Source organism: Gobio gobio, assembly GCF_949357685.1.
Source record: "Gobio gobio genome assembly, chromosome: 10".
Lineage (NCBI taxonomy): Eukaryota > Metazoa > Chordata > Actinopteri > Cypriniformes > Gobionidae > Gobio > Gobio gobio.
The window spans coordinates 5,841,986-5,864,351 of record NC_137116.1 but is presented as its reverse complement, the minus strand read 5'-3'; the positions used below and the strand labels follow the sequence as shown (position 1 = coordinate 5,864,351).

At 38.1% G+C, this 22,366-nt stretch overlaps 1 protein-coding gene across 2 annotated transcripts in view; it reads left to right on the top strand.

Moving 5' to 3' along the window:
* fgfr1a (fibroblast growth factor receptor 1a) overlaps positions 1-22,366 on the top strand; it is a 65,842-nt gene that overhangs the window by 25,974 nt on the left and 17,502 nt on the right. Inside the window, exons 3-8 of one of the 2 annotated variants that reach the window (XM_079827750.1) lie at positions 6,219-6,476; positions 6,574-6,651; positions 7,098-7,270; positions 15,069-15,192; positions 16,980-17,170; positions 20,956-21,100. In XM_079827750.1, coding sequence (XP_079683876.1) covers positions 6,219-6,476; positions 6,574-6,651; positions 7,098-7,270; positions 15,069-15,192; positions 16,980-17,170; positions 20,956-21,100 — 969 coding nt within the window. Of the gene's footprint in view, positions 1-6,218; positions 6,477-6,573; positions 6,652-7,097; positions 7,271-15,068; positions 15,193-16,979; positions 17,171-18,526; positions 18,675-20,955; positions 21,101-22,366 lie in introns of both variants that reach the window. The other variant, XM_079827749.1, reaches the window with a different exon arrangement.

Here is a 22,366-nt window from a genome sequence, read left to right as displayed (position 1 = left end):
TCGTTTCCTCTTCTCTGCACTTGACCATCATGAAAGGAAATCCCTGTGGTCGTTCTCTCCTTGTATTGCTTCCTCTCTTGAATCCAGTCTCCCTCTGAAAGACCCCTCTTCCGTTCACGAGTCTCACTCACTCACCTCTCATTTTGTCCAATGCCAAAAAAGAAAAAAACCCTTTCGTGATTTACCATCATTAACTTAATTTTCAGGTATGTCAATAATTTTTTCCGAATGGCTTGCAGCAGGAAAGAAAAAATGCAATGTCTATTCCAGCTGGGATGCTTTTCCAAAAATATGGACTTAAATCCAACCTAATCTGGTCAGAGAATCTGAAACTGTGACTCGGCATGGCATGGTGCATCTTTTCTTAAAGTTAAGAATCAGGGTTGTTAAATTAATAGTAATAAAAACAAAACTGTTATAAGGCGACTGCTAAACTATAAATGTGTAGTTGTGCACATTTACACATAGGGCTATTATTCATGCAAGTGTGTTTTGCTTTAAAACACAAGTTTTGTCATATTCTTTGATTGTTTCTGAAGAGTGTGAGCCCTCACGTATACAGACTGAATGGCACACCGTTGTATGGTCAGATAATACGCTATGTTTCTCGGCTGTATAAAGTAGCAGGCTTATTAGGCTGCTGTCACTTTAAGAGCTGACACACATCCCATTTTCTCACAACCCTTTACGTTTATTTAAGGATTTTTGAAAAAACTGCCATTTGCCATAATTTCTCTTGTGTGTCTTTTTACGCGCAAATAGTTGAAACGCATTTATAAGCATTAATAAGAGTAATCATATAATGTAACACCAGCCAACGGATGAAGGAAAAATGGATGCTGCGTTATTGCTGCACTCCCATTTACAAAAAAGATTTAACTCTTGGCTTTCATTTTTTGTTTTCTATTTTTTTAAACAACCTGTACACCAAATATGTTTCCTCCTCATTAGTATTTAAAAAAAAAAAAAAAATTCTCCAATGTAATGCTCTGATTTCCAGTGCAGTAGTTGTGCCAGACAACATCTGGACTCTATAGTTCGCACACCGGTGCATGTCCTCAGCTTGTATTGCAGGGTGTTTTGTGCTTTTGAAGTGACTGATGGCTTGGTAACATGCCACTATTTAATATCCTGGAAGGAAGCATGTCGATTAATAACTATAAATCATAATGCAGCTGTATAATTTTCTCCCAGTGTGATTGTTGCGGAATACTCTCACTTGATTCCTCACAATAAAACGCTTCTCTGGTGACTGGTGCAAAATGTTTTCGGCATCTGTTCTGCTCAATTCAAAATGCCAAGAGGAAATTACTAACTCATTGTCATGGGCTTAAGATCAGTTGTGTATCTGTAATATGAATTAATCAATTATGATGTGAAATATTTCTGGCTCACTGACACTGAGGTCATGTTATTAGGGTAGAAGCTAGTGTCTTTGAATGCTCTCATATTAGTTAAAAACATAAAGGTTGAAACAGTTCTCTATTTATATATGTCAGGTCAAGAACAAGTTAAAAAATAAAATGGTTGCGCTTTATTTTACAGTATGGGTACTTGCCTAAGAAAGTACTGGGTAATATAAGGTAACTACATGGGTTAGGTTCAGGGTTAGTACTTAGTTATTGCAATTATTATAATAAGTACATAGTATGTACACGGGGAACATAAAGTGCTACCAATTAAATGAATACAAACTCATTAATTATAGTATTGGTATTGGCTAAACAGTGGTTTGAGAGTTGTGTGTTACTTTGTACATTTACTGTTTCATGAATAGCAGGACTTACCCCTTATTGTGCCTGCTATTGGGGCACGTTTTTTTTCTGGGTAATGTGGGTGTGCAAATGTATAATAGCTTTTTGCTATTCAAGGTATATAATTGACTTTTGAAAGCAATCCAACCTTGAAGTATTTAACTCGCCCTCTTTTTAAGCTTGTTTTCGTGTCTATATAAGACTAAGCTCATCTACTTGTCTCTTCCTTCATTCTTTTCTGCAGTGTTTTGGTGGGGAAAGTTGATCCCTCCCTGGCCCCTGTTCCTGTCAGGATTAAGAGCCTGTTAGACACATGCGAAGCAGGAAATACCTTAACTAGACCCTACTGAGGTCACCATGGATACCAGCCCAAAAACCTGCTGCTACAGGCCTCTCGCTCGCTCTCCTTTATTAGCAGAGTTAATGGTAGTGATGGGCGGAGTTACTACAGCAGAACTAGTCGAGAGGAAACCTGGGTTGCGTTTGCGCTCTGCTTACTATTAAAAACGTGTCAGGAAAAAAGAGCATATCTGTTTCACCAAAGTGGTTTCCTTTCTGAAATGTGCGCCGAATGCTTTTTCACAAACATGTACCTTTTGGCAGACTTTTCAGAAGAAATTCTTTTGTAATTTTCTGACTTATACTTTGTGATTTACGTTTTGTTTTTGGGACCCAAGCGGCTCAATGGGATGTAGGTCACGCATTGTTTCTTTTAGATTGACTCACATTTCAAAACAATAGTGTAAATGTCTTCTTCAACAAGGTGGCAGGATTTCATGGAAATTTGACCTTTTTTGAACAATCATCAAGTCCTGGTGCATCTTTTACAGGAAACCAATTGGTGTCATTCAAATCCCTCAGGGCAAGTCAAATGCATTATTATTAAAACGGAATTTAATCCAATTGCCATTTGAATACGAAGCAGTCACCATTTGTTTTGTAAATGTGAAAATCTCACCTCAGATTACCGTTAGTAAAGAGTCACCATTAGCATAAGGTGTCAGTATGTGCTTTTTGACAACATCAGTCTATTCTTTTAAAGAGGACCCCCAACAGGGATAATCCCACAGTGCACTTCTCCACAAGAAGCACCCCCTTTAAGAGTGCACTGCAAAGGTGCAGATGAATGAATGACATGTTGATGGACAGTGAATCGGCGTAATTATATTTTGCCCCCCACCCCCCCTCCCCGGATCTGCTGGTCGTCAGGAGCAACGGGTGGCTCAGGTGGCGGTGTCCGAGGCAATGCCCCCAACCTTGCATCCCATAATCAGATTTGAGCTCTATCTCAGAATTGGCCTGACAATTGGCCCTTGACTAATTCAAACTCCGATTTGATTTAGCAGTGACTGAGCTGGTATCTTTGATAGACGTTAGAAGGTGTTTTTGCTTATCGATAGGATGCCAGTGTTCTAGTGTCTTGAGTCACAAAAATATTTTCAAGAACAAAGTTTCTTTAGATAAATTCTGAGTTCTAAAGTTCTCAAATGTTTTCTTTTAGGGCTGGGCGATATGGCTGAAAACTGTATCACGATATAAGGGTTTCACATCGTCGATATCGATAATTATTTATATTTGTATGACCTTTTTAAGGGCCAAGAGAAAAATGTATTACATTTAAACATTTTATTTTAAACTTAACCTTCCTCTGATTATGATACCCTCAGTTATAAAGGCAGAAATGTCAACACAACCATGGAAAACACTCAAATAATTTAAATGTAAACATAAGTCTAAAATCACAATGAACACTTAACAATTATCTCTTAACATTAAGGTGCAGTGCCTCTGTTATTTCTTTGTACTGTTTAGATGCTTTGTCATAAGGCACTGATGCAGAGCACCTCAACATGTCCTTTCAAAGAATAGCACAACGGCGAGCGCGTTGAGTATAAACGTGTCCCCGAACGGACAAGGCTCGCACGCAGTCAGCGGAGGCTCACACTGCAGAGCCAGACGAAAGTATAAACAAGGCTTAAGGTGGGGAAACAAGTTCGGTCTGACTACGGTCAGACTTATAAAATCCATAAAACTGCCATACTGGCGAGCTGACTTGTTTTCCTGTTTTATCAACAATTTCCTCACTTGCTGCGGCACTCATTTTCCACTTATCACTCCACGCCGGTTCTGTTACTGAGGAATCCAACACGAGAGACGAGACAACGATATGGCGCAAACAAACATGATACTGTTACGTGATTGGCTGTTAGCGTGTCACTCCCTATGTTGCTAGGTTACCAGAGAGCGAGTGCCTTTGTTCATGCAGCCAAACTTGCTTCGCAACCTCTGGTCTCTTCCGACGAAGAAAAAATAATAATTATCAAACTAATTTTACGTGTCTATCGCGATACATATCGTTATCATTTTATCGCCCAGCCCTAATCCAAGCCTTATATCACCAAGTGCAATGCAAAGCGTTGGGTACAGTGGTTCTCTGGAGTGACCAATCACGCTTCTCTGTCTGGGTTTGGTTGGTTGCCAGGTGAACCGTACTTGCCTGACTGCATTGTGCCAAGTGTAATGTTTGGTGAAGGGGGGATTATGGTGTGGGGTTGTTTCTCAGGGGTTGGGCTTGGCCCCTTAGTTCCAGTGAAGGGAACTCTTAATGCTTCTGCACACCAACCATTTTGGACAATTTCATGCTTCCAACTTTGTGGCAACAGTTTGGGGATGGCCCCTTCCTGTTCCAACATGACTGCGCACCAGTGCACAAAGCAATGTCCATAAAGACATGGATGAGCGAGTTTGGTGTAGAGCAGGGGTGTCCAAACTTTTTTTAAAGGGGGCCGGATTTGATGTTGTGGACATACCTGGGGGCCGGTCCCTTTTCTATTATATATATATATATATATATATATATATATATATATATATATATATATATATATATATATATATATATATATATATTGACAAAAGCTTGAGCTGACAGTAGAGTAGCTTGAGATAGGACACAGGAAATGTATAGATATTTAACAATATCTGTAAAACTTTCATCAACCAAAAAGTTTTAATGGGTGAAATTTTAATATTATTACGGAGTTAGAACTCTATTCTTATTTAAATTTAATAATTGCTCTATTTAGATCACCACAGGTAAAACCACACTACAAAACATGCTTTTCTGACTTGGTATTTCTGTCTTTTTTCCAGTCCAAATATCAAAAAATTCTTAAATCAAGATGCTTTTATTAAGGAAAATTACATATTTTTTCTTGATTCCTGGGGGGAAAAATCTAAATGAATTGAGTTTTTGCTTGAAACAAACTAAATTATCTGCCAATGGATTAGAAAAATAATCTTCCAAAATCTTCCTTAAAGATTCCAAACAGAAACATTATTTTTCTTACCCCATTGGCAGATATATTTGCTTATAAACAAAAACTCACTTCAATTAAATAGTGTTTTCCAGAAAACAAGAAAAAATATCTAATGTCATTTAACTTGTCTCGTAACATCTTTTAGATATAATTTTTAGATATATTTAGACTAGAAACAGGACAAAAATACTAAATGACAGCATTTTTTACAGGGTAATAAAAGTAATACATATATATATGTGTATGTATGTGTATATATATATATATATATATATATATATATATATATATATATATATATATATATATATAGAATAGTATTTAGTCTATAGACATATAAATACAAATGCACAAAACTGCAAGTTTATGACAAAAAATAGTCTGCAATTTGGCCTTTATTACTCATGTAATACATGTCTACATTACAAATTAAATAAAATTAGATATTAACCTACATTTCTGACAAATTACCACGGTTACAGGTGTTACCACAGTAAATCCATGATAAATTCGAAATGCGATTTGTTGTTTGAAAATGATTTTGAATCGGCTCAGCTGATTTGCACGTTAGTGTTGTTTATTAAGTCAGCGCTGTTTAACTGGATTTAAATTAAATCAAATCACAGAGAGATTCGGTACCGGAGACCTCAGCGCTGAACTCGAACACTTCTCACGGGCTTCGGAAGGCTGTTTAGTGGGCGCGTGATCGAGACAGTCAGCAGGTAAACACATTTGTTCAGAGTCAGAGCTCGCGAGTTGCGCAGAGCACAAGCAGCGCTGTTTCGTTCCGCTTTGGGCGCTGTTTCCCTGGCCTAAAGTCTAGTACTGCCACCTTGCGGTGACATCGTGAAACTGCATGATTTGTAAATGATCCGTGGCGGGCCACATATAATACATTTTAATAGACACGCTGCGGGCCGTTTGAAATTCATCCCCGGGCCGCATTTGGCCCGCGGGCCGGACTTTGGACACCCCTGGTGTAGAGGAACTTGACTGCACTTGAATGAATAAATTCATTAAACATCTTTGAGGTTATCCTAATTTTTGGATCAGAACTTTGGAATTATTAACTTCTTTATTTCTTTTCAGGAATTAAAATGGTATTATAACTTAACATGACACAATTTTTTCATCCTGTTCTTAGTGGTAGCCCTGGTTGAGTACACACCGTACACTCTGTATCCGGGGGATAAACTGGAGCTGAGCTGTAAAGGTAAAGAGGAGACACAGGAAGTGACCTGGACTAAGGACCATGTTCCACTGGTTGACGGAGAGCACACCCGTCTGCGCAACGACCAGATGGAGATTGAATCCGTAGAGCCGGCCGACTCTGGTCTGTATGCTTGTTTTGCTCAGGGACCCAACAGCAACCATACAGATTACTTCAACGTCAACGTTACTGGTGAGAAACAAATTGAATATGAAGTTGCTGATCGGTTGACATTTGCATTGTTCACAAAAACAACAAAAACATAACCTGATTTTCTGTTCTTGGTCAGATCTGATTTCCTCAGAAGATGATGAAGACGAGTCTTCCTCAGAGGAGGCCAGGCTATCAAATGACCAGAAGCTGCTTCGTGAGTCACTCCTGCTCTCTCTGTGCTCGAAACTCTGACTCAAATAAATGCAAATTGTCAATGTCAATACAGAACAAAACTGTTAGGATTGTCTTTCAAAGCAGGAATTATAACAGGAAATAGTGCACATTTTTGTTTTATAAACCACAGCCGTCTTGTGGAATGTGCCGAGCTTTAGTTTATTAGACTGAAAGTCTCCATGTCTTTTGATGGATTAGTCTTTGAGTCCCAAGGGCACTATCAAGCCAGTCAAAAGGAGCGAAACCATCAACCAACACCCAAATCTTACACACTTTGATCTGCAGTCACCTTAGTACAGTCAGTCTCCTGGAACGTACTCTTATTGTTGCTTTGGATTGCTGTTCTAATATGGTCATTCTCCTGATATTGCTCACATTGTAGTTTCATAGTAGTCTTATTTTCTGTGCTTTCTATCTGTTCCTCAGCAATGGCTCCTGTTTGGGCTCAACCTGATAAGATGGAGAAGAAGCTCCACGCGGTTCCCGCCAGCAAAACTGTCAAGTTCCGTTGCCAGGCCAACGGTAACCCTACACCAACACTCAAGTGGCTCAAGAACGGCAAAGAGTTTAAGAGAGACCAGCGAATTGGAGGCTTCAAGGTGAGGGCAACTGCACAACATCCCAATTCTGTCTGCAGTTCAAATCATAGATGCTATTAAAATATCCTTGCCTTAACATACTCACAGGTATAGCTGGTGTGAAATTGGTCCACTGATAAACTCATATGATCAAAATTGTTTTCCAAACTTCATTTTTGCTAGCCAGCTGCTCTGATTTGGAGGTTAAAAGGGCACCTCCTCCTCGACAGATCTGTCTTCCAGACACCTCACTGTTGCATGACAGAGCTTGAATAACCGTGCCTGGAAGGCAGACACTGGAGCCGGAGGTTTCTGGCGGAGGCGGCCTACTATTGCTTAGCTGTCCTTGTGCAGTCGTTGTGCTCAGACAGATGAGAATAAACCAAACTCTGTCATTGTACTCATTTGACCATGTTGATCAGGAAAACCCAAAGTAACATTTAAATTGATTTCTTAGCGACACGTCATTAGGAGCACTGCTTTGTTTGAGTTTTGGCCACAGCTCACTCATTAAATCTGTAATTCGGCCCACAGCTATTCACGTTATGCACAGTAACATAACATTCATATTTTTGTGGTACTATGTTTGTAGTGGAGCACCTAAAGGAGAATTTTCTTCATGCATCTCTTGTCCATTTAAAGACAATTTATAGTGATCACTTCCAAAATAAATATAGTGGTCAAAATCCCAAAATATATTTATATAAAAGTAGTTCATACATTTTAAAGGGAAAGCTCAATCAAAAATGAAGATTCTGCCATCATGTACGCATCTCATAAGATTAATAGATTTAATGTATGCTTTTATTCACGTATAAACTTTGATTAAGCTTCTACTCTGAATATTAGGGATGCACCGAAATGAAAATTCTGGGTCGAAACCAAGAATTCAGGATGTACTTTAATAATCAATTAATTAATCAAACTTATTTTATAATCAACACCTCAAATAGCTAAAACTGACTTTTTAAAATTGCACATTAGGCAGTTTTTAATGTCAGCTAGGGTTGAGCGATGTCCCCTAAATTGGCAGTTGACGATGTTTACAGTAAAACATCGCGATGGAAGATATCATAGCCGGGGGTGGATTTTACTATATCTCTTTTTATACATATTATTCTTTACTTAAAAACTATCATTTTGTTATTTTACTAACCCAAATAATGACTGATCCGCACTTTCCAGTAGGTTGTACGTGAGGGAGTAGCACTTTTGTGCACAGAGTGCACTTTTTATTTTTCTATATATCTTTACATAAATACTATTTTCTACTTGACTATAATTTTATTTTACTAACCCAAATAATGACTCATCCGGGCTTTGCACGTGAGGGGAAAAAGCGTAGCTTTCTTCCACTTAAAGAGCACCTATCATGGCATTTAAAATGTTCCAAATATTGTTTTAGAAGTCCCCAACAACAGTTTTGCATGCATGCAATGACAAAAAAGACTTTAGTTTTCTTATAATATGCATTTATTTTTACCTGTTTTGACAGCGATTCTCAAATGATTCCTTTTAGTGATTCACTTTTCAAAACCCCGCCTTTACGTGACGCTAATCTGTGGTGATTGGTCAGATGACCCAGTCATTTGTGATTGGTATAGTCTGTGCAGATATTCTCAGAAACGGAACGCCCATCAAAGTCTTATAATGACAGTAATTTGTTAATATGTGTCAGGAGTTATGAATATGAAAACCGCGTCGGTACTGTTTGATTGTAATATGAGCCTCAGCTGATCTCATTCATAAAAAAACTCCTCTATTCTCCTCACGAAGACTCGCGACAAATCAACATCCCTCAGGGCTTTTAGTTCAAAAGTGTGCAGATGAGGAGAAATATTGATAGATTCTCATATGTCTGTGTCAAATTTCTAAACAGAGGAGTATTTTTTATTCAATACTTCCTCAAAATGGGCAGAAATAGCCTAATCATGAGCGATTGAGTCTCTTATGTGTTGTTTTCAATTCATACTGGCAGCCGGAGGGCGCTCTGTGCACATGTAATCCATATATGGTACAGACAGACGAAGAAGATACCATGTGCCATAATAAAAGTCCATAATAAAAGCTTCCTGAGATCGCGAAACATACATTTGACGACTAATAATAAACACCCCATCGCGACGATGTATGGTTTGTCTTCAAGCCACTTAGTCTTCAAATGCTCATCCTTGGGCAGATGAAAAAAGTTTGCTTTTGAGTCGCACTTCAGAACACAGCGTCTCGTCGCCATGATGTTTTCTAGTTTTCACTGGCGTCTTGGAGCGCAATAAGTGGGCGTATCGTATTCAAATAACTTGACAAGTTGACGTCATCTAGTCAGAGAAAAAGCTTCGGTCTTCTAACGATTCTTAAAAATGACTCCGAGTCGACTCTTACTTTTGAAAGAAAATAACTATATATACGGTGCACTGTCATATTTCAAGCTATCACAGGATGTTTTTGTTCACTTAGATCTATGTTACACACTACATGAAAGGTAAATTTCAAAATTCCATGATAGGTGCTCTTTAAAGCTACACTATGTAACTTTTCCGTCCACTAGAGGTCGCCTGTTCAAAACAAAGGCGTAGTTTGATGACGCCACGTTTGAGCGCAGAATCTCGGGACATGTGGTCTTCACCTCACAGCCGGTGGAAAACAGTCAGGATAGGACTCGGGCAGAAATCATGTTCATGGATGCGATTATTAACATTACTGTAGTCTGAAGCAGAGCAGGAGCGAGTGTTGTGGAGCTGAGCAAGGCCGCAGGAGCGATTGAAGAGCGGGACTGTTATTATGGCATAGTCGCTGGCGGGACTTTTATTATGACACGGTTGCTGGCGGCACTTCCCCTTCTCCAGTGCTGAGTGTGAGGTAACGCAACTCTGTTTATCGTATTAGATATATCTGAGTGTGTTGAAAAGGAAGTTATGACGTTCGCTCGGCGGCTGCTATGACACTTGTTCACACTGCAGTGAGAGTAAAGTGTTTCACTGAATAAAACCGGAGACCGAGGGTGACGCAGATATGACGCAATCGACAGGCGACTCCCTCACACGCATAGCTCACACGTCCCGGCTCCTTGGTTAAAATAGCAATTTTCTCACGATTTACAAATAGTTGAAAACATTTGGGATATTCTAAGTACTCAACTGAACAAAATATATAACACTGGCCTAGTGGTTTCTGGATGTTTTACTGCAAAAATCCTACATAGTTCACCTTTAAGAAGAGTTGTGCACTTAAGCAATTTTTATTTTACTATATCTCTTTACATAAATACTATTTTCTATAGTCTTAGCTATAATTTCGTTATTTTACTAACCCAACTAATGACTCATCCGGGCTTTCCAATAGATTGCACATACTTTTTGCAATCCGTTACGGAGCTATTCAATTTTGATTTGGCATATTATCATTATTTTGGTCCATGCTGCCACTTCAACTGAGGTGCTTCAGCGAACAGTCACGCCATTTCAAAGCGGCAAAAAGACATTCATTGTTTGAATTTAGTACTCAAATTTAGAATTTTATAGTGCTTCATATTAAAAGTAACACACACAAAGATTTTTGCAATTATTGCATGACAGGCATTTTACAAATGTCTAGTGACATTTTGTTCAACAGCACAGAACAGCAGCAGTTTCGATTACTGATTTCAACCCTCCAGAACCATTTCGGTGCCGAAAACGATTTTTGGTAGCCAACATTTTGGTTCATCCCTATTGAATATGGTGTATGAGTTGTATGGATTACTTACTGATGCTTTTATTGTTTTTTTCTTTTAGCTATAAAAAACGGTTTAAAGATTCTTCTCAAAATAACTGAATAAAATGACAGGTTATTTAAATGTTGGTTATTTTAATTTCTTCACATCAAAATGAAAATGTTATTCCTTTGTCCATTCTTCTCCCTTCTACATGACATAGTGAAATTCTCCGCAGTTCTCTGCTTGTGTCATTGTGACCTGTAGCGTCTGTGTTTCTCATCAAGGTGTTTTCCAGCTGGGAGACATTATTCCTCTTCCTCTCCTCACCGCATACACACTTTACCATCTGGAGTGTGTTTGAGGCCGCTGCAATGCATACGCACATGCACACACGCACTCTCAGTAACATGTGCATTGACATGGCTTTATACAGACATATGAGTATACTAAGCAATATGCTTTCTTTTCTTTCTTTGCGTGTGTGGACACAGACTCAGAACCATATCATAGCCATAGCAAAGCTTGCATAAAAGCATCCAAACGTGTCTTTGAGCTCCAGGAGTGTGAAGGGCTTCCGTTGAGGGGCCATGCTGCAGTTTTTAGTTGTAACCTCCCCCCTACACTCTTCCCAGTCTCTCGTGGTTTCTTTTGTTTAACAAGAGTCTGGCACAATTGTTCATTTACATTAAGTGTTTGTGAAAAGGAAGTCAGGCAGACTTTGAGTGTAGCAGCTCACATCTGGGGCTCTGTAGGCCAAGAAGCCATAACCTCTTATTAATTTTGCCCTACCTAAAGCTCATTTCATCAAGCCGCATTAACGAGAAGAGCTGTCAATGCAGCGAACACATGCTCTGTCTGCTGGATCTTTATAGGTTTAGTTCACCCTAAAACGAAAATCCTATTGTCATTTACTCACCTTTGTTTTTCCAAACCTGTAATGATACTTTGTCTTCTCTTCTCTCCTTTTGTGTTCTATAGAAATACGAATATGAATATTTAGTACCATAAAATTAGACTTGTGCACTTCTGATAACGGTTAAATTGACAAATACATCATTCATAAATAACAAAAATGTTGTCAATCTCTGCCATATGCTGATACAATATTATAAATATAATCTACACAAAATACAAAAATAAATTATCATATTTTATTTTCTTAGTGTCCTTGTTACACGTGATGTACTTGCATAGTAATAACAGTAAATTATGCATAATTACATTCATTTTTACGAACAAATATCAATTCTCAAATCGAAAAAATGTAATGTGGTGTGACCTATCGCTGTAGCACCTCAGTTCAACAGATGTGAACTGATCACGTCCTCTGTTTTAATACAAGTTACAGCGCGAAATAAACATGAATGAACATCTGAAGTATGTTAAAAGATTCAGTACAACTTACCGAAATCTGTATCATGTCTCATTCAATCGCTCAGTGTTTCAAAAGACGCCAATAAAACAGCTTGAGAACAATGTCACGTAATGTCACATTTACCTCAGAAAAACCTTATTCAGTGGTCATAAACTTGTTAGTCAGCTAGAAAAATGCATTTTGCTGAATATGTGCACCATTTTCATTATACAATTAATGTTCTTTAATATTTAATGCATGTTTGAATAGGTGTTTATGACTGTCACCATTTAAATGTTTATATTTCGAAAAAAACTATAGAAGTAGAAAAATTATGATGTAATTGTAAAATTAGTATTATAAAAACGTCTTTGAGTGTAATTTAAGTCTTTGTATACAAATCAGTTAATTTTAACCTTCAATATTATAGCAACTGACTCCCATGCATAGTTTATAGCAATAGTTGAGATTTTTTTTTTTTTTTGTGTGAAAATTTGGCATATACTGTACCGGATATATATCCAAAATAATCAGGTTAGGATATTTCATAGAATCAAATCGCAATACCCAAATCAAATTTGTGTCAATACCCAGCCCTATTAATTAATATTACTCAGTACTTAAGTATATAATTACACTGTAACAATGACACCTTAAAATAAAGTGTAACCATTATTTATCTTGTAAACGCTGCTGAACTGTAGAGGTCCATGTTGCTTAGCAGACGTATGTTTTTTAATAGACTGAAGTTTGATGTTAGCTGGCAGTTTATAGATCTCTTGGCTTGAGAAGAGCTGTGTTAGTGGACATGGAGTGGCCTGTTTCCCACTCTCCACCATGGAACAAGCTGTTCTCCATGCACGGCTCTGTTCTTGTGCCTGACTGATGTTAAACTGACCTGACGGGGATTTGCTGCCAACTCACTCTGTTAAACGTCCTCAGCCTTTCATTGAAATGATCTTAAAAGACAATCAGCCCTCTAATGCATTTGGCAGTTTTCTGCTTTTTATATTTTGGGCAGCATAAAGATTTTGTCTATACAAGTCTTTAATTCACTTCTGTACCTCCATACATGCTTTTTTTTCAAAATAGTTAATACCAGAGGAAAGCGGTGACTTTTTTTAACCGGGTGTGCTGGATGGCACGTAATGTCCAAAATGCACCTGGTGCAGGTCGTTGGATGGGTTTATAATAAGCGAGACATTCGCTTTTGCTCTAGATATTGTTAGGTGCTCAGTTGCTTACTCTCATGACACATAGCAACACATATTTTCCTAATATGTTTGGCCTTTTATTGAAAGTAGCCAACATTTACCTGTTGATGCCTTCACAAGCAGTCGTAAAAGCTGTTGAGTTGTTTTTGAGTTGAGTCAGGCGTAATGCGTGAAAGGGCTGTTTGCAAAATATGCAGTATTTTTGTAATTACGCTAGGTGGCACTAATGTCGCAGAATCTACATCCTTCACCTTTAAACGGTACAGCACATTGGCTGAGGACACACATTGGCTGACGACATGAAAGAAACACAATGACGGGCGTCAATTTAAATGTATGCCAGAAGTGTTTTTTTATTTATTAAGAGTTAAAAATAAGTATAAAATAATAATTATTAGTAGCCTATTATAAATCAAATACAATTAAAATATAATTAGAATAAATATAAGTCTAATACAAATTTTAGTATTCTTCAAAAAATAAGTAACAAATGCATAGACTTTCGATTAACAGCCTCAGTAACAGTAGGTCTGTCTTAACAAATTTTCATAAAAAATTAATTTCCCTATGAAGAAAATGAAATGCTATGAAAATATTTTCAGTTATGTCCCCATTTGATTTAGTCTAGTTACTCTTGTATCAAACACAATGTGATTTTCGTTGATCAAGATCTGGCAGTAACAGCACGTTTTTCTTCGTGGGCGAGCGATTCGCGGACAGCTTCATTAAATCCCCCATATGCCAGTGAACCAATGAGAACGCGGGACAGTGATGACGATGCATAACAGAGCTTAGGCGCCAAAGCTGCTGTGTATCCGCTTACCCGAAACCCTCTGTAACTGGCAGATTTTAATAAAATTACTGTCGTTTGGCAGATAAATAAACAACGGACAGTTATGTACCAACGTTTTATCATGCAATCTTTATGGTACACCTCAAACAACGGCATTTATTGTGTTAAAGTCACAATATGTACGATTTTTGGATTCAAATCCAAAAACCAGGTGACAGGTGAGCAACTCTTTGGATACATTCATAGACAGAAAACGAATCATTGTTATATATCTAGTCTTAGTTAGTCTTATTGTTTAAATCTTGTTTTCTTGATTTACCACGAGTCCCATGTTTTACCATTTCTAAGATGGATCTAGCTCGCTGCAGTGTGAACAAGTGTCTCATAGCAGCCGCCAAGCAAACGCACAGAGTAGCATTATAACATAACGTTCAACACACTAAAATGTATCTGATATGATAAAGCAGTGCTGCGTTACTCCACATACGCATTAGCAGAAGAAGTGAAAACGCTCATCCGTGGCAGAATAAAAGCTCTGCGAAATCAAGGGCGTCATCAAGCTACGTTTAAAGCGACCTCTAGCAGTGAAAATCTACATATTGTGGCTTTAATGTTAATTGGTGAGTCCACGAATGGCTTGGGTATGCAGAGCATTCACAGCTTATATGGACAGCACGCCTCTGGCTCATACATTGTGGTAAATTTAATTGCATGCAAGCGCACACAGAATCTGCTCACTTTCTTACATATTTTATTTTACTCCACAGGTTCGAGAGCACATGTGGACCATCATAATGGAGTCGGTGGTACCGTCAGACAAAGGCAACTACACGTGCCTGGTGGAAAACAAACACGGCAGCATCAATCACACCTACCAGCTGGATGTAGTCGGTCAGTCATATTTCTTTCCTCTGCATTTAAAAGTTAGGTGTACAGTAAATGTCATCTTCTCCCAAGTACAACTTTTTTTTGTTATTCTTTGGTTGTGGGTACATTTGTGTTGGTCTTCCCTTCCCCACCAGCTCAGTTGCAATGATTTATTGCTAACCCTTTTGATTAAATCGATTTATGTTTTTAGCTAGCACAGGCAAATGATCCCCAAGGGAGGGTCACAGAACCACTGCAATGTTTACTCGAGTCAATCAGATGCAAATGGTTGTTGTTCACTATGCAGCTAATGCTTTGGCGCAGCACCACTAATGGTTACCATTACTTCCCTATAAATGAACCGAAGTAACGGGTGGCTTTACATTTTCCATACGAGTGTACGTGCTTGACAAGGACAGGCATGTGTACTCTGTTGATGGTGTGTGTTAAATGATCCACTGCAAATATAAAGTGTTTACATGATGCAGTGGATGAGTTAGAGATGCGGTTAGTGGCTCAAGATGAGATCAGTGTTTTTGGAATAAAGTGATTCGAACACTGATTGGCTGACGTGGACTTGATTGATTACCTTCATTAAGTAGCAAATAAATCAGTGCTGCGCCTACTGTGACATCATTTGCACCCTACATACACATTCATGAGAAGGCACCATTTGAATTTGTCACACACACACGCATGGCACTCACACATTTATGCCATCAAGTCCACTTGGGAAGTTCAGAGGATGTGATTGCGATGTGATTTTCATGTGCGTGATTTTGATCTAAATAAAATGTAAACGTACATTTTTCTTTCTCTTTTTTCATGATTGTCTGTAGATTTATAGACTTGCCGCCTTTTGTTCAGAAGGCTCGAGAGATGGGCTGTGGCTTAAAATAACATTTCCACTCATTTCCACCAAATTACAGCAATTATAATGAGTCTGCATGTTAAACTGGCTGCTCCCTATAGGCTCTGTGATATTACCATCTAATGAACACAGGGCTCAAAGTTAACGATTTTTTTTCTACTGGCCCAGTCGTTTAAAATTTGTTCTTGTCCCACCAACATTTTCATTGGCCCCACCACAAAAAAGTCATAAATAGAATGGGTCTAGTTATTGTTTTCATTGTTTTTGACCTGAACCTTAATAAATAAGGTTGTGACACCCAAAAAACTACTAGCCTAACTACATACATTTCAAATATTGTTAAAGACAAGTGAACTGTCAGAAATAAAATAAGAACAAATCATCAAATTAAGAGCAATAGCACAAATACAATAGAACACAATAAACACTGCTCTTCACGTTTTTCAGGTAGAGAAAATGAATAATCAAATGTAAAATAACATGAATAGGAGACATGCAAAATCTGCATTGTTGGTGTGCCTCCAGGATTGTGGTTGGGTAACACTGGTTTAGTGGACGCATGAAGAAGACGTGAAAGAGAACTTAATTCAGCATTCACACTCTGTCTGAGAAGCGGCTTTCTGGGCGCAGGCTTTGGATGTGTGTGCACACAACTTCTCACACCATTAAATTGAGTTTACTTTCGCGTCTTGTGCTTGAATATTTAAATTGGCAAGGCTTAAAAACACGTGCAAATGATAAACATTCACAGCACTGGCCTGTTCAGGCAACTGTCCTGAGTGACGTTTACACTGTCCCTGGGCCATCAGGTAGTCCTTAATGTCGAGCCCTGGAACATCTGTTGAATATCCCATTTGCCATAAGGGAAATGAATAAAAAAGAAACATTAATCAGGCTTATTTCAACCGCACTGACATGTATAATGTGTTTGTGTGAGCAGAGCGTTCACCGCACAGGCCGATCCTTCAGGCGGGGTTACCTGCTAACCGTACAGTAGTGGTGGGAAGTGACGTGGAGTTTGAGTGTAAAGTCTTCAGCGATCCTCAGCCACACATCCAGTGGCTGAAGCACATCGAGGTGAACGGCAGCAGATTTGGCCCTGATGGACTGCCGTACGTTCGGATCTTGAAGGTAAAAACCCATTTCCTCTTACTAGTCAAGCTCCTAATGTTTTGTCAAACATGATAAAAGTGATTGTGACGGTCTATTTGTCTATAGTAGTACTGTAGTGACAACTCAAAACTTACAATATTCAATCATGAGTCAAATAATTTAACTCTTTCCTGAAAGCGTTATTTTTTTTTTTAAAGTTGCCCGCCACTGCCAGCATTTTTGATCATTTTCGCCAAACCTTCATGGCTGCTGGAATATTTTGTTGTACGAATATCTGAACATACAATATTTTAAAAGAAAGAACAGAGCCCCGTTTTTTTTAAGCAAACAAAATTTTTTTTTAATTCTTGCATTAGTTTTTATCAACACTTGAATGTGGGCAAGTTTCATTTAAAAAAGCAACATTTTGAACAAAAAGCTGAGAAAAACATGTTGTTTTTTTCAAAGACTACAACGTGCATAAGCAATGCTTTTATTGCTTGTTTCTTCTCCTTTTTCAACTGTGTTTTTATCAAGAGATTCTGTAATCTTAAAATTTAAAATAGCGCCCCCTACCCTATTACAGTGAAAACAAGGGAAGCCGGAAAAATTCTGTCAATGGCGGGAAAAGAGTTCAACTGGTATATAGTATATAAACAATTATTATTAATTATTATTTTTATGTTTTTATTTTTAGTTTTAGTAAGTTTGTTGTGCTTTTTCATTTGTATTAGTTTTATTATATTTAGCTTTATGTGTATTTCAGTTGTAGTTTTAGTCTTTTTAGTACTTCAACTTAATTCAGTTCATTGCCAATGCAACAGTTTTCAATTAAATTTGTTTTTAATATTTTTTTAATTATCGGTAATGGTTTTTATAGTTTTGTTAACGTTTGTAAATGGTTTTAACAATAACAATAGCAACAATTAACTAGTGTTGTTAGAAGCTGACAGTTTAAGTCTATGGAATAAACATAAACCAAATTCTCCATAAACGTACATGGTAAGTGTGTATAAACACATTTATTTGTCCCTGTGGTAATTGATGCTGCCACTGATACTGTTAATTTGTAACCTGAAATTGTCCTTTAAATATCAGAAATCAGTGTTGTCTAACATTCTTTAACCTTTTCTCTTGCTGTTAAAAGTGTGTGTCCAAAATGGTTTGTCCAAGTCTTTTTCAAATTAACTTTCACCATAATGTACAGCGCACCTCAGCAAATGGAGCAGGACTAACAGCTTTTGGGGAAAAATGAGCCACGTTCTTGGCAGGCTGTCATAATCCATTTCATAAGAGCTGTAATGGCAGGTGTTGTCCTTCAGTGACAGCTGGGATCACAGTGACCTTAATGTTTGACTTTGTGCTTGACCTCTGACATATGTTTGACCTCCGCAGCACTCTGGGGTCAACAGCTCGAACACACAGGTCTTGACGCTGTACAACGTGACAGAAGAACAAAGTGGGGAGTATATATGTAAAGTGGCCAATTATATAGGCCAAGCCAACCAATCAGCATGGCTCACCGTCGTTAAGCACTCGCAAGGTAACACACGCCCCCTGCTACAGAGATACATCAGTGCAGAATTAGATGTTTAGACGGAGGTAGAGACAGCAGTTATCAGGCTCTTAGGTGACCGTAACACATCTTCCCACTTCGTCGCTCCTTTTTTGTTTTCTGTGGTGCCCCTTGTGGTGCCATAAATGACGCCATGGAAAATCCCAGCAGAGCAACTGGAAGTATTTTGGCTTATGTTTACACTGGACGTTTCCTTCTCTCCATCTCTCCTCCTAATAAGGGTGTGTTTCATGCCCTCTGACGATTACTTGCACTCTCTTGCACTTCAAAAGCGTTTCAGTGGCACCTTGAGAATGTGCCTGTCTAAATTCCTTCACCTCGCTCGAGGGCTTTTTCTTTACCTGCAGTTTTTTATTTTCAGGATTACTCTGTTTCCATGACTATTAAATTCTGCAGTTTCTCTTTCTTCCTCATAAATACCACTGGCATTTCACAGTTTTTGATGCCACAGCAAAAATGTATATGATATTGAACATGCTCTCCTATATTTTGAACACTACATGTTAATGCAAGTCTCCTAATTAAATAAGGCATATAGCCTTGATGTATTTAACAAGTTTAAACATATAATAATAATAATAATAATAATAATAATAATAATAATAATAATAATAATAATAATAATAAACAAATTGTATTATATTGTTAATTAGAATATTTAGTATAACAGACTCAAGTCACGTTCCATTCGCATGAGTTTATTAGTCTATCATGTCATATGCTGCATTCACGCCACCTCGTAATTACGAGATGACAACCTGTGACGTTCTCTGACCTGGAGACTCAGAATTAATCTGCAGTGGTCAGGTGATACAAGTCAGAGCTCTCAAGCAGGGCAAACAAAAAGCTTTACGAGGTAATTCATCTGTGACTTGATTTTCGAAGTTTTGGTCGCATACTGTTAAATAACAACTTTTATTTACAATAAAAAAAAAGTGAGAATAGCATATTTTCTTAGCGATATATGCTATTTACACAGTTTAAATAGCAATAGATTATATAAACACTATGTAAAATAGCAGTATTTTCTTTGAAGTAAGTGTAAATAGTAGTTAAATATGCTATTTATACTTATAAATAGTGGTGGATACTATTTGCACCTCAGTTTTGTTGTACATTAAACGGTATGCAATAATAGCATAGTGTAAATTATTATATTTAATTAAAATTATTAAATGGATTGCCGCATTATTGGGACAAAAAAGCCCTCCCTACATCTAACCAATAAACTCTATTAATCACACGTTAGACACTTTATTTCCATCTTTCCGATCTGAGATGTGATGGGAAAAGGGAATAGAGCGAGTTCAGCAAAAGGCGGATTCAAACTCCTGCCACGTGCCCAACCCCTCCACTATTGCTACTGTAAACAATCCATCATTTTCCGTAATATTGTCTGGCCTAATCAGAGGTCAGTGGGTGGAGTTAGTGTAAATAGCCTCTGCCAATAAGGTGGGCTATCTGCACTTACTCTGAATAAATAATGTGTAGTAAGGGCAGAACAGCAGCTATAACAGCTTGTGTTTTATCAAGAATAACAATATTAATCATTTTAATTATTGCGTTGATAATAATTGATCATAAATTACGCTTTAGTGTAGCCTTTTATGCAGTCCCCATTAATACAAAAAGTTATGTTACTTTTTCCCAGCTTTTGTTTAGATCTGTTCTAGCCTACAGGACTCACTGGCCACTTCTGTTGATGGCTGAATGTTCGTAATAGTGCACACTGCACGTGACGACAGCAAATTCAATAGGTGCTATAGTATCGCCTGAAGAGAAGTGCCAGTAACTTTGACATCCTTCCTCACACATATTTCTCTTTCTTTGTCACGCATTCTTCGACTAGCCTTTCTAATCCACTGCTTTCTTTTCTGAATGCGTGCGTATGTGAGAGCGATTCTGTACAGTCTCTGCTGGGCAATGTTCCATGTGGCCCATCTTGTGCATGTGGAGATGGAGGCGGGTGGATGTCACCCTCGTCTTCAGGTGTTGGGTCTGTAGCGGGTGGAGCCGCGTGCTCCGTTCTCCAGCTAACCACCAATCTGTCAGCAGGGTCATCGAAGGATCCATTTCCAATCAGGGAGCTGTCCTGCTTTCTCTAAGGACGGTGAAGGGTGTTTCTCCAGCACCCTTCTCTTACTCCAATGTTGTCAAATCTTTACCGTTCTTTATCCAAAGACTCTTTCTCTCCTCTGGTGGGTTTTCCCGGAGCTCTCCGGCTTCATCCTGTGGTTCTTTTCTCTAGACGGCAGGCGTCAACACTACGGATAAGGAGATGGAGATACTGCAGATCAGGAATGTGTCTTTAGAGGATTCTGGAGAGTACACCTGCTTGGCTGGGAACTCTATCGGCCACTCCCATCACTCTGCATGGTTGAATGTCTATAAAGGTATCTTTGGTTCTTGTGGTGCTCTTTTTGGTTGATGTTTCTCCCTGTCTAAAGCCCAAAGTATATTTCGTTTTTTGCATCTACACAAATGCGTTCTGTGCGTGTGATGCACATTTCATCATCAGCATAGCAAATGGAATCAAATGAAGCGAAAGGTTTTCGACTGTGTGAAGTGAAAACTGAAGTGGACTTTGGGCTTAACAGTGGCAGTTCACACTGTGGGTTGATGAATTTGGTCACATTACTGCGGTGCTTTCCGTAAAAATGTTCTAAAATGTTCTGTTGAAATTGAGTTTGTGCTCAAATATGGTGGTATTTTGAGTTTTTTTGGACCTCAAAGATTAAAGCTGCAAAGTGGACATTTTAAAGGGTTAGTTCACCCAAAAATGAAATTCTGTCATTATTCTGTCATTCCACACCCATACGACCTTCGTTCATCTTCAGAACACAAATGACGGTGAGTAATTAATGACAGAATTGAATTTTTGGGTGAACTATCCCATTAAATTTGGGATTCATTTGACAAATTACCAATAATGGTTTATTTTGTTTATTGGTTTGTGTAAGAAATCTTAACATGTGAAAGTATCACTATTTCTTTGAGCTATTAAAATAGCATCAGAGTCTCTGAACAGAACATGAGGGTTAAGACATTGTCAGTGCTAGTAAACACGAGCACTTTCATTACAAGCAATGCAGTGGTTTTATAGCATATAAACATTGCTTGTGAACCGCACCATTCTTCAACCCCTTTGAGTCTGCTTTGTGTTTTTGTTATTCATCTGGGTGTTGACTGACACTTGAAATGTCAGTTGAAGCATGTCAAAATGACATGTTTGTTGTCTTTCTTTATAAAAGTGGAATCAAAGCGAAGCCCAACCTCCCACTATCTGACTACAACTGAATTTAGAGGTGTGCTCATAAGTAAATATTTACTCGAAAATCATTTACACTAATATGAGTTGAAGACTCATTTTTCTCTGGAACCCCATGTTATTTATTCACTTGCGTAATAAATTATTTTGTGGCTGTCTGCGAATAAATAATGCCATTGGTAAAGGTTTGCACTTAATTTTACAGTACGTGTATAAGTAAACTACTTGGACTTAAAATGGGTTAAGTTCAGGGTTAGTTCCTAGTTACAGTAAGTACATAAGGAAAAACAGGGATGTAAAATTAAGTGCTACAAAGAACTTGATTATTGTGCACAATGTCGCATCCCCGCTACTAGGTATCAGTATATGTGTATATATTGACCTGTGCAAA